We start from the raw sequence: 12,565 nt of genomic DNA on the forward strand, positions 1-12,565 counted from the left end.
TGAACGGAGGTTTCAGGAAAAGACGACGCGTTTGTTTTCTTCTGTTGTGGTTCGTTGTCCTCGCTTTGTCTGGCAAATTATGCGTGCACTTAGTCGCAAGTTGAGTCACAACGGATCACATATCACATTTCCTTCGAGAGAGTCCGCGGCGAGACACCAATTTCTCGCAGCCCTCCCAAGCTCAGCGAACACAAACCAAAGCGAGTGCACAAACACCCGGTATTTTTCTCACAAAACCAAGAAACAACACCGGACGCGAGCGAGACGCGTCATTGGGAGTCGGCACTGCACGATCCCGACTTGTGCGTTTGACAAAAGCTTGATTGCTTAATCGGCTGTTAGTCTGGCGATTAATTTGGTAAGTTGACCATTTTCTGAATTTCGAACTGTCGAGAATATGTCGTGCCCGATAATGTAATCTATAATCTAACTGAAATTTAATCTCGGTTTAGATCTGAATACTCGATACATACGGAACAGACAAACAGCAATTTTTGCCTGGTCACGGTTTACAATATGTCCGACGGAAATGCAATGGAGACGTTGCACAGCTTAATGCTGGAAGTCATCGACGAGCTGGCGAACTTGAGAACAGGGTACGAGCCTCTCTGCCGATTTTATTACCTAATATTCGGAGAGGACAATTACTAATGAATTACTCAATGTAGAAAGCGTGGTCGTTATTATGCGGAATTGTTTATGGTTGAGCCTGATGGGAATGAATATCCTGAGTACTACGAAGTTATTAAGAATCCAATGGCGCTTGAGACTGTGAAGGTATGCAAACCTCTATGCCGATATATCTGGCGACATTTCCACTAATAGCGAGTTGCAACCAACAGCAAAATGTGAATGATGGGACGTACTCTAGTTTTGACGATTTCGAAAATGATATGCGATTAATATTCGACAATGCAATGATATTCAATGAGGAAGAAAGCCAGGTCTATAATGACGCCAGTCATTTGCAAGTACGGATATTTGTTATGCTTGGCATTTGGAGGAATGTGATGCTAATAATGGGGTAATTTAGAGATCATTTGAAGCGAAACTTGCGCGCCGAAAAAAAGCTTATGACGAGTTCCTCGGACACATGCCATCTTCTAAATCGAAGAAGAGAAAACAGCCGCCGGAAGAAGAGGGAGAGTCTCGGTCAGTGAAGTTGAAAATCTCGCTGAAAGAGCCAGAAGACCGTCCTTCGAAGATTAAGTTGAGCATTGGTAAGGGCCGCGCCACCATTGAGTCTGAAGCAGACGAATCGGTCGTTGAAGAGGAACCAGAGAAAAGGAAGGGCAAGGGCTCGAAAGAGGAGAAATCGCATAGAGGGCGGGGACGGCCGCCGCGGCACCCTAAGGATGATGAAATTGAGATGTCAGACAATGAAGCAAAGCCTGCTAAAAAGCCCACGCGAACCGGTGCCGATAAATCGAGCCCAAGCGACAAGCTGTTTGCGCCAGCCTCTGTTGACATTGAGAATGCTAAGACGGAAGAGACGGCGGATGCAGGATCTCCTAGCAGGGTAATACGAGCCACGCGTTCGGCTGCCAGCACTACTCAGCAACCATTTACAGAACCTTCGGTAGATGTAGATTCCGAAGCTGTTCGTGCTGGTAACGCAACGCCGAAGTTATCAGAAGTATCTGCTCCTGGAACTTCTGGGCCCCCGATCTTGCCATCGTCCGTTCCGGCTTTGCCAGTTGTCGTTCCGTCGCCGAATGATGTGAAGTCAACACCAGGTTTGCGTCCCTCGGCTGGCCAGCCGCAGGCGCAATCGAAGATTGCTGAGGAATCAAGATCGAGATCTCCAGGAAAGAGTAAGTCACTTATCCCGTTTAATACTTCAACCATTAACAAACCTGGTTTAGCCATCGCAGACGCTTTGATCACGCACTTCTCAATATCTTCTAGTACCCGCCATCCCTCCTTCCCGCCTTATTTTATCACTTTCCCTCCCCATGAACGTGAAGTTTTCCAGTCATTCACCGTAACCCTTCCGGCTATGTATAGTGTTGTCACAATTTCGCCTACGCTCTCTAAGTCCCTTCTGACGCGTCATTACAATCTGTACATGTCTCTGAATAGTCGCCGACTCAGTCCCACCATTATTCCCGGTAGCGGTGTCAGAAAGATGAACGAACCACCAAAGAGCTTCTATGAGGTCAAACTTAATCCCGGTGTGAACATGATTGAGTGCCTTGTTCACGCTTCTCCACCTCCACCCCCGGGTATGGCTGGCGGTCGCGTCGTGGTTGCTCCACAGCGATATGGTCTTTTAGGTGGAACAAATACGACAGTGAACTCCGAAGGCAGCGAGAAGGAACGGATTGTTGTTTGGGTATTAGTTCAGCGGTAGCCGACCATTGTAAAGCGGAACGCTTGGAGATAGTGTATTTTATGATTTATGTGTACAAGTAGGTCTGTATATTATGCAATATAGATAGTATTATCGGTTTATACTATATTTTCATCAGGCAAGTATTCCATACTCACATGCAGCAATCTCGTTCAAGTTCCGATGTTGTTGGACCAAGGTTTCCGAAGCCACGTACCCTAGGCGACTATCGGCGACAATATTGGAGTTTAGGGTTTGCGGCTCTAGCGGAAACTGGCCCCGGCTCGAGGAGTGCGGCACGTTGTAACTGTGGCAATTGATGCGTATATACGGCAGAGACGCCACCCGCCGATGCGGTTACAGCCAAGTGGCGGGCAATATCGGGGACCTGAAAGTTTGCCTTCGGCGGAACGCAGCCAACCATAGCTCGCCATCACTATTCGCCGCCAAAACTTACCGCTTTCCCTCGTACTTTTCTTGCTCCTCCACCTTTCCATATCAGTTGTTCTTTCTCTCTCCCGCTTCTAGGTGCCTTTAAGACCTTATACCTTTATATCACAATGCCGCTCTTCCCATCTTCTTCTTCGATCAACACGGCCTTCACGGCCCCATCTTCCAAAAAGACGGAAAACTTCTGGATTCGTGCTCCTGCTGAAGCCAAGGGCGGTATCAAACTCTACTCCACTGATTTCTACCTTGCTTGCACTCTCGGCGGTATCCTCGGTAAGGCTCTCCTTCTTTTCTACCTACTATAGATCCAATTGATCCTTTTGATATTATTTAATATGCATTATACTGATCGATTGTTGCTTAGCCTGCGGTCCTACTCACACTGCTGTCACTCCACTTGACTTGGTGAAGGTATGATTTGTCGCAATTCGTTCTCGGCATTCATTGCGCGACGTCTTTGGTTAATTTCATCTTATAGTGCCGCCGACAAGTCAACCCCACTCTGTACACCGGCAACTTTCAGGCATGGAAGTCAATCATCGCCACTGAGGGATTTGGTGGGATTTGGACCGGTCTCGGTGCTACGTTAATTGGTTACTCCGTATGTTAACCTGCTGAAGATTATCGGTGGTCTTGATATTAATTGGATTGTAAATAGTTCCAAGGTGCCGGCAAGTACGGTTTCTACGAGCTCTTCAAGAAGAAATACGCCGATATCGTCGGTGAGGAGACCGCACATAACTATAGAACCTCTCTTTACTTGGCTGCCTCTGCCTCCGCTGAGGTCATTGCCGATGTTCTTCTCTGTCCGTGGGAGGCCATCAAGGTCCGCACTCAGACTACCATTCCTCCTTTCGCTTCCTCCGTTTTCGATGGTTACAAGAAGATCACTGCTGTTGAGGGTGTCTCTGGGTATGTCGATTGACGTCGGATTAGCAATTCGTTAATAACCATGTATCTAGTTTGTACAAGGGTCTCACCCCTCTGTGGGCTCGTCAAGTTCCTTACACTATGGTTAAGTTCGCTTCCTTCGAGCGTACTGTTGAGGCCATCTACAACATGCTTCCTAAGGAGAAGAGCGAATATTCAATGCTTACCCAGACCGGCGTTTCCTTCTTGGGTGGTTACATTGCCGGTGTCTTCTGTGCTGTAGTTTCCCACCCTGCTGACGTTATGGTTTCCAAAATCAATGCTGAGAAGCAACCTGGTGAGTCTGTCGGTGCCGCTGTCGGCAGAATCTACGGCAAGATCGGTTTCGCGGGCTTGTGGAATGGTCTCCCTGTCCGTATTGTTATGATTGGTACTTTGACTGGTATGTTTTATTTCTATCGGATATCGGTGGTGTATGATTCGGCGTTAACGCAATCATTAGGCCTTCAGTGGTTGTTGTACGACTCGTTTAAGGCAGCCGTCGGTTTCCCTACTACCGGTGGTAAGAAGTAGATTGCTGGGAATTTAGACTGTAAGGCTGCGGAGTAGAACCAAATATAATCTTTATATACATAGTACTTTTATGTGCAGTGCGTTGTTTCGTTTTCCAGTTGACATATTTTCCGTTGAAACTACGACAATGAATACAGGTTATAGATAGATTATGCTATCATAGTTTTCAACGTTTTGATTGTTTTGGGAGATGTTGTTTTATAAATATCTTGTCCATGTACATTGCAATAAAATTATTAATGAGATTTTCATGACATATAAAGTTGGAACCAATATATGCTAGTGATGCGGGAAGTTCACTCATTTAGTGCACGTTAGAGTGCTCAATAATTCAAAATTCCCAACTCCGACAAAATATGCCACTTTGACGCACGGAGGTTTGTACGCTTGGAGTAGTCACACCGCCCCGCATTTCGACACAGATTCATGAACAAGGAACGGCACGCCACATTCAGAGAACAGCGAAACGACTAATATAAGAACACTCTAATAGGTATTGTATGTGGCATGTGAATTTTGAATGGGTTACTCTGAATACTTATAAGATTCCTAGCGCGAGGCGTACGGTGGCGTCACGATGTCGGACAACATAGGAGGCATTGTTCGCCTCGCGCCATCAGCAGCAGTACCAACGCTGAGCGCCGGACGGTCTCGGACAACGGCAAACGAAGACGAAGTATCACATAGCCGACGGATTCAGGGTCGTGGTAGTCGAAGCCATCCATCGCCCTTTCCAGACAATCAGTACAACCTGTTCAGTGACGACACACACGACTCGCATTATCGAGGCAACAACGGGCTAGACGTAACTGCCCTTGTCCGCGAGGAATATATTGACGGTGACGATACTCGGCAAAGCACGACCACAACTAGACATCCGAGAAGTTATATTGGACTTGACTTCTTGTCGCGAGAAGACGATGATGACGATGGGGATGATGGCACCTCTGACGAGGAGATGTTCTTACCACATTTCCATGAACAGTTATTGGAAGACCCATTAATTTTGAATACATTGGAGGAAGCCCTTACGCCTGCCGGAGTATCGTTATTGGATCAGGTTCAACGTACGTCAATATATTATGTGAATACAGATTTGCGACTAACATTTTTAGTGGATTGCTTTGAACTCGATGCCGAATTCCGAGACTTCCTAACTGATATGTTGAAGAACCACATCATAGACCCTGACACATACTACAAGCTCTGCCGCATTCGACGGCCCACTGAAATAACGGCAAACGATGTCGAATTAAATGATTACGATATGCAGGGTATTCCTTGGCCTAGCGACACAGACGTTGCATATCGCGCACGTATACGGCGGCTGAAAACGTACACAGGATATTCTAATATCGCTGGATCGCAGGATAATTTATTATCTGTAAGCCCATCGTTAGCTGAATGCTGCATGTATGAGTCTAACTAGGGTAGATTGTCAACCGACGGTACACAAATGAGGATATACTTCGGTTTCGTTGTCTGTACACAGTGGCACGGCCCCAGCTAGTGCATTTCCAACTACGAAATTTAATTGCACCGATTTCTAAAAACAATGTCTACTATTCGGATGGAACTTCAATAAAGAGGCTGGATTCAGAAAGCGGAAACATATATGACGTATTGGAGCGGTCGGTATGTTGCAAAGTCGGATTTTCCTCCTTACTGATCATTTTTAATTAATAACAAATCACAGAAAAGTAAATCTGCTATAGGCTCGTCAATAAGGATATCGACCATGGCAGCGTCGGCTGATGTGGCAGTCGCGGGCGGTTTTTCGGGACAGTATGTTTATAAAAAGCTTGATTTGGACGCAGACTCGACTAGGCCGACCGCGGAGGGCCTCGTGACTTCGGACATGAACAGCATTACGAATCACGCAGACATAATACCGAGTCGCACGAAGGGAACACCGCAAGCAGTGTTCTCTTGCAACGATGGCATGGTTCGAACACTTGATCTGGAGCTCAATAAGATGATTGCAGAGCATCAATACCCATGGGCGATTAACTGCACTGCTACATCACCCAATGGGAAAATGCGCATTGTAGTAGGTGATGCACCGGAGACGATGCTCGTGGATACGACAAATGGCGAAATAATGTCAATGATATCGGGACATAAGGATTACAGTTTTGCCTGTGCGTGGAGCAATGACGGATATACTCTCGCTACTGGGAATCAGGATATGACTTGCAGGTAAGTCTCAGTTCGCATGATCTATGTCATGAAGACCTTTTGATGCTAAATTTACTGCAGGGTTTATGACTTCCGGAAATTCAGAGACCCTATTCATATTCTTGGCGCCCAGCTCGGTGCAGTCCGATCTATCAGATTCGACGATTCAGGAAAGTACATGGCAATGGCAGAGCCAGTTGATTACGTTCACGTCATGAACACGCGAGACTTTTCCAGAGGCCAGATAATAGACTTCTGGGGTGAAATCTCCGGTGTGGGTTTTGCTCCATACTCGTCCTTTACGGATGACTCCTTGTGGATTGGCAACAGCGATAAATTGGTTGGTGGTATTATGCATTTTGAAAGGTCGAAAGGATTCCTCCCACTTGGATTATCAGCGTTGAATGAGTTATATATTTGAGTTTGCGTCATTTGTAGTTTAATATTGGACCGTCTGCATTGCCTGCAGTCACAAATTATCTTTGTCTAATCCCGTTGGAGTCAAATGGAATTTTGTTTGGCTATTGATTTGGGGGTCTTAAAGGGTTCGAATGGCTTGTAGTCGAGTCAGTGTCACCGTGCGCTTACGCTGGTTTAATTTACGGGTCGCTCTGGTAAGGCGTCTTTTGATTTGACGATATACTTTTCTGGCAGGATACGGATCTAGGTATATCATTTGTTTCATTGGGTTAAATTTTGTCAAAGTTGGCTTCTCTCGTTTATTATTAATGCTTGTAGACTATTTCTATAGTGACTTATTTATTTGAGTCGACGTTTGCGGGCATTGATGAAAGGATGACAATCAATACATGATGTATTCTATCGCTAATCGATCATTTTACATCTATCCTCCAAGACCCAAAAAAAACTTATCACTTTTCATACAATACGACTTTCCAAACCAAGAAATCTTAATTCGTGGCTATATACATGTAGCTATCAAATGATTCCTTCTCTTTCAATAAATATGTTAACAAGTACGCATTCTCGTCAGACAATCGGACCAAGTCTTGCTGAACCTTCGCGACACTTTTTTGAATACCACGAAGATCAGAAGCATATTCTATTCTACGGCTCTTAAGGAATTGTCCATGAGACGTGAGTAACGCGTCAATCCACCTTAAGTGAAATTCGAGATGTGGCGAATCTTCTATAATCGATGCAATGAATCTTAATAGCTGCGCCAAGTAGACCACCGGTACACGTCGTGCGACGATAGGGATGTCGCGGGTTTGAATCGATTCGTAGATTTGGTGGATTAAATATCTCTCATTTAATCTGAATGACATGACCAGTGCCTTTAAATAGTCATGCTCCCTGTGCAAGGCGGCTAGTGTGTTCGCGGGAGTAACATCAACATCAAGATCAAATGGGTCGAAGTAGAATTCGTCGTCGACGGAGTATATCAGAAGACCTTCGGTGGAAGCAGCGGCAAATGCCCGACCAGTGGGGGAGAACCTTATCGCTGCCGTTCGAATAGCTGGTTTGACCCTACGAGCTGATAAATCACCCCGAGACGCTCCCGGTAATGTCTTGTCGATACGATCTTCCAGGTCCGATGCCTCGCCAGCGTCGTCCACGAGTTGCAACGGACCGCCATCTGTCATATTTTTACTGTTTAAAAAATCCACAGTTCCCTCCAACGACATATTCCTGGAAATCGTGTACTTGCGTAGTAGAACCTCGTTGTCGATATCATACAGGCAGATATACTTGCTATTTCCACCAGCCAGGATACACGACCCGTCAGAGTTATAGCTCAATGTCCGAAAACTCTTTGATCGCGCTGAATTTTTGGCAGTAAATCTGTCTTCGATATACCGCCCGCCAGAGGTGTCGTTTCGGCCGTCTATGATACCAACTTGACGTCCCATACTAACATCCCAGAACGAAATCTGGCCATCGAGTGTTGCAACAGCGACTTGTTTGGAGTCGGGGCGGAGGGCAATAGCAAGAACATCGGCCTGTTGCTCAAATGGTTCAACAGAGACATGTCGACCGAAAATGTCCCATATGCGAACAGTTTTATCCCAGCTGGCGCTCGCGAGAGTACCGCCATCGTCAGCGAATGATAGGCATGAGATTGGTCCTTCATGACCGGACAGTCTGTCGAGTAGCTGACCGGTTTGAACGGACCACAAATGAATATCGAAATCATCCAAAGATCCAGCACAAACGACCTCCCCGCTGGGATCAACGGCCAAGGACGAAAATTGCAATCGTTCCAGTGCGGTAAATGTTCTGAAGTTTCGGTATCGAATCAAATCCCAAGCCCGAATTGAGCCATCCAGTGACGCTGAAAATAATACATTTCCTCGCTTCGAGAATTCGATAGCAGTGATAGCCGATATGTGTTCTGTAAATGTCACAATTGCGAAACCTGAGACCGCGTCCCAAACCTTGATTTTTCCGTCGTCGGCGCCAGTAATGATCTTACTGCCATCTGGAGAGTATGTTAAACAGTTAATGGCATCATAATGGCCTTGTTGCTTCAAAATGTACGACTCTGACTGCCATTCCCAAACTAGCAATTGTCCCAGCTTTGAGGCGCCGAATGCCAGCCATTCACCCGTCTTATTTATCGTTACGAAGTCAATATCATTCTGCGAGATACTGAGCGTGTGGACCATATTAAAATCTGGAAGTTCGTAGATACCGAAAACGCCGGACGAGAAACCCACGACAAGAATGTTGGTGTCGGAGTGGAACGCTGCGCACCGAGCTTTCGCGTCTTGTTTGAAGTAGTCGCGTCGGACAGTTGTCCATCGCACCCGTTCTTCCTCGATGTCCATTACGTCGTCGTTGTCTTTAAAGCCGGGGACTTGATATTTCCACGTGAAGAGAGCGCCGTCTCTACTCACAGTGTATATCTACAGATATCAATATGACAGAATAACATGGAATGGACGCAAACCACTTACAGTTTCTTGATCACTGCTGAAGTAGGCGCCAATAACAGCATCACGATGGCCCGCTAGTACAGTAGCAGCAACACTGTCGTCTGAGTTCACCGAATAGATTCGTGCTGTGAGGTCTTTCGATGTTGTGAGGAAGAACCTTGAGTCCCTCGACCAATTAAGAGCAGTGATCTCTGCATGATGACCAGTGTATATCCGGTGTCGGATGAAGGGAGCAAATTCGCGATCCTCGTTGTAATTAGGAGTGCGCCACAGTTGAATCTGTCGAAATGTGGTTATGGATATGTATTTGCCGTCCGGTGAAAAGCTGATGTCGTTTGCGCGACCTTTGAAATTGAAGTGGTAAATAACTGTTCGACGAATGAAATTAACAAGTATTGCCTTTCCGTCTATAGAATGGGTCAGTCAGATGTGCACTCTTGTTGTATTGGTGAAAGACATACCCTCGTCTACAGATAGAAGTAGTGTAGCTCGTGGATTTAGCGCGATTCGCGAAATATTCTTTCGGTGCTCGTAGGAGAACGTGAAAGATTTATTGCTTGATCAATATCAGAACTGTCCGCCATGTCCACTTCTTAAACATGCCAAACACGAAACATACTTCACTAGATCAAAGCAGCTAACTCGATTTCCAACCGGACTTAGAATGCAGGTTCCATCTGGCGTGAAGACCAGATTGCCTTGTCGATACACTGTACCGAGTAAATTCGAAAACTTCACTGTCTGTTAGAACCGTGTACTTCTCATGAATTCATACTGACAAATTGAAGTATATGTACTTTGAATTCGGTTTTCATCTTGCCATGTCAATCCTCAGAATCAAAAAAGAGCGTCCGTGTTGCAATTGTAGTTTGTGAGATATAAATTTTGGGGACCAAGAATTTTTTGCCCGTATCTCCGAAACTCCCAACCGGGGTCTCATAATTCGTCGCCTAACAAATTTTGTCTCCACACCGGACTGGAATACACTGTGATAATTGACGTACCAGTATCATTCGGCCTAGATAAATAGGTCGCGATGAGTCGAAAAGGCACTCCTCTGAACAGCAACAAGAAAAAGACCAATGAGCCACTGACGGAGAAAGTGGCTACTCCCTCCCCGGCGTCGGCGAAAGGTCTCTCGTCCAAGTTGTTGACGATGAAAGTATGTGAGCTCGTAGCTATCCGGCTAATGTTTTATTAACTTGATATTGGCATAGTTTATGAGACAAGCTGCTGCAAAGGAGAAGTTAGCAGAGCTCGAGGAGCAACAACGACAAGTCGACGACGCCTCAAAATGGACACTGCCTGACACGCAGAAATACGCGAATGTTGCGCCTTCTTCAAAGCTGAAAGTTATTCAGGGAGTTGGTTTTCATGTCATAGACTCGTCCAGTGAAGATCTGCCCACGTTGTCTGGGCGAAGGAGTTGGGGACGGTTTAATGAGGTTTGTAACTGTAGTTTAAGTATACCCCAGATCTTTGACTTGATACTCACGCGGACTTGCATAGAAATTCGACCAGACAAAGAAGAACGAGAGCGATGAGTCTAGCCCTGATGGTGACGAGGAGGAGGTGGAGGAGGACGAGGATCAAGAGGAAATGAGGAAACGGCGGAAACGAGAACAGGAAGAAGAAGAAAATATGATCCTACACGCGCGCATGTCGAAGAGTGTGTCGGGCGCGGGCGCACCATCAAGACCCCCTAAGCAAAAGTCTGACAAGAAGGATAAGAAGAAGCCATTCCCCAAGGATGCAAAAAAGAGACCATCAAACAAGAAGAACGGAGAAGGAGGCGGTCAAGCAAAGAATAAGAAACAGAAGTCATAGTCATTTGCCTCAAGGAACAACATAGTAGATGCCAATACAAATTTTTACTAAGATGCCTAATAATGTACACTATTTTACGTGCTGGATGTATATAACAATGCGAATGGGAGTAATCTGGTCGGGATTGTGAATTTCATTTTGATTTTCTCGAGCTCTTTCCCTTTTTATCCGCGTGGGGTGAGTTATCTTGCACGAAACCGCCCTTGACTAACGCATCCCTAGCTGTGACATTAATATGCTTAAACCTAGACAAAGAAAACTAGGCATTAGTATCATCACTCTTACTGAAATGTAATGTACTCCTATGAGCATACCTATCCGGACCAAGAAGGACGCCGCCATACCAGCGACTTACAACCACCATGACATTCCATAAATCCTAGAGAGCATCAATACATTGTCCCTTTAATGCTCTCTACACACGTACCATTAACTATGAATTGAGTTAGTCTTACAGATTCTACAACAATATTAACTTGTCATTGCCACTTACTTCAAGTAAATGCAATAGTCTTTATGACGGACATCTAGTTAGCACAGGTTCGACAGGAATCAGAAACTGTGAACGCTACGCATACCTTCCACCAGCGGCCGATTCACCATCGTCATCACAATCTGTCCTACGTTAAATCATCTCTAAACAGGGCCACTAGCGGGTCAAATTCAATCTTACCTTGTATAGTAATACCTTCTCTGGCAGTCTTTATCCTCCAAGCCGTCATATTATGAGTAGCCTTCGCAATCTTTTTATTGGTCTTGAGCACTGCAAGGTTCGCTTTCGCTTCCGCAACCGAATGCACTTCCATCGCGCGTGCTATGAATTTTGATTTCCTATCCACCACCATATCGGACATAGCCCAATTACCTGCATTCTCGGAATCGAACTCGCCATCACTGGAATCACTGTTATTTACTCGCGCCCAAGCATCCGACGACATCAATTTTCTCTGTTCATAATATTCTTCGTCAACTTTCAATACCTCGCGCAACTCGTCCAAGAAATCGAAGACGCACACTTCGCCGGAATGATAGCATCCGAGCAAAATATCCGTAAGAGCTTGCACATCCACCATTTTCAGAATATATTCTTGCTGGCTTTCGGGAATTGAGAGGGATAATATTATTGGCGGCGCATCTGGGTAGGAGGAGGGGAATGACATTTGTATGGAGGCCTCGGGTAATGACGGCGGATGGACCACGTAGATAGTGGACGCTTGTTGCACCATGCATTCTTCCGAATAGATAGCATTAATCGAGAATACTTCCTCCTGTAAACTTTCAGACATGAAGGAACTCAATGTGATCAATCGCAATAAGCTTACGACGTCCGAATATACTTAGGTTGCTTTTGGCATGAGAACCGACAAGGAGATTTCGATGCAGGTACGGAATAAGGTTTACACATCGACTTCGTGACACCAGGTTTGGTCAGGAG

The 12,565-nt window shown here is 45.7% G+C and overlaps 6 protein-coding genes across 6 annotated transcripts; 4 read left to right on the forward strand and 2 right to left on the reverse strand.

Annotated features, from left to right (window-relative positions):
- The first annotated feature begins 192 nt into the window (after positions 1-192).
- V1508DRAFT_456163 (uncharacterized protein) lies at positions 193-2,805 on the forward strand. Its single transcript, XM_066942643.1, has 5 exons — positions 193-596; positions 669-777; positions 843-971; positions 1,034-1,814; positions 1,866-2,805. Exons 1-5 carry the CDS (start codon positions 517-519, stop codon positions 2,351-2,353), a joined length of 1,587 nt encoding a protein of 528 aa, XP_066795307.1. The 5' UTR covers positions 193-516; the 3' UTR covers positions 2,354-2,805.
- On the forward strand, positions 2,806-4,516 carry V1508DRAFT_371587 (mitochondrial carrier domain-containing protein). Its single transcript, XM_066937490.1, has 6 exons — positions 2,806-3,055; positions 3,147-3,193; positions 3,261-3,383; positions 3,441-3,694; positions 3,745-4,094; positions 4,155-4,516. The coding sequence occupies exons 1-6, from the start codon at positions 2,893-2,895 to the stop codon at positions 4,223-4,225; spliced, it is 1,008 nt and encodes a 335-aa protein (XP_066795308.1). The 5' UTR covers positions 2,806-2,892; the 3' UTR covers positions 4,226-4,516.
- A 67-nt stretch (positions 4,517-4,583) lies between these two features.
- On the forward strand, positions 4,584-7,296 carry V1508DRAFT_418786 (WD40-repeat-containing domain protein). Its single transcript, XM_066940506.1, has 6 exons — positions 4,584-4,723; positions 4,779-5,292; positions 5,341-5,609; positions 5,660-5,860; positions 5,922-6,424; positions 6,485-7,296. Exons 2-6 carry the CDS (start codon positions 4,803-4,805, stop codon positions 6,822-6,824), a joined length of 1,803 nt encoding a protein of 600 aa, XP_066795309.1. The 5' UTR covers positions 4,584-4,723; positions 4,779-4,802; the 3' UTR covers positions 6,825-7,296.
- Positions 7,104-10,361, reverse strand: V1508DRAFT_418789 (WD40-repeat-containing domain protein). Its single transcript, XM_066940507.1, has 6 exons — positions 10,308-10,361; positions 10,101-10,253; positions 9,923-10,035; positions 9,765-9,859; positions 9,325-9,710; positions 7,104-9,273 (listed from the first exon to the last, which is right to left on the reverse strand). Exons 2-6 carry the CDS (start codon positions 10,116-10,118, stop codon positions 7,315-7,317), a joined length of 2,571 nt encoding a protein of 856 aa, XP_066795310.1. The 5' UTR covers positions 10,119-10,253; positions 10,308-10,361; the 3' UTR covers positions 7,104-7,314.
- V1508DRAFT_418791 (uncharacterized protein) lies at positions 10,227-11,254 on the forward strand. Its single transcript, XM_066940508.1, has 3 exons — positions 10,227-10,465; positions 10,521-10,748; positions 10,813-11,254. Exons 1-3 carry the CDS (start codon positions 10,340-10,342, stop codon positions 11,128-11,130), a joined length of 672 nt encoding a protein of 223 aa, XP_066795311.1. The 5' UTR covers positions 10,227-10,339; the 3' UTR covers positions 11,131-11,254.
- V1508DRAFT_418798 (ribosomal protein S5 domain 2-type protein) lies at positions 11,124-12,504 on the reverse strand. The gene is made up of 5 exons (XM_066940509.1): positions 11,804-12,504; positions 11,709-11,745; positions 11,624-11,642; positions 11,445-11,509; positions 11,124-11,375 (listed from the first exon to the last, which is right to left on the reverse strand). Exons 1-5 carry the CDS (start codon positions 12,414-12,416, stop codon positions 11,264-11,266), a joined length of 846 nt encoding a protein of 281 aa, XP_066795312.1. The 5' UTR covers positions 12,417-12,504; the 3' UTR covers positions 11,124-11,263.
- Between the last annotated feature and the right edge of the window lie 61 nt (positions 12,505-12,565).

The sequence above is a fragment of the Lipomyces doorenjongii genome (assembly GCF_038497915.1).
Source record: "Lipomyces doorenjongii strain NRRL Y-27504 unplaced genomic scaffold V1508scaffold_30, whole genome shotgun sequence".
In the NCBI taxonomy this organism is placed as follows: domain Eukaryota; kingdom Fungi; phylum Ascomycota; class Lipomycetes; order Lipomycetales; family Lipomycetaceae; genus Lipomyces; species Lipomyces doorenjongii.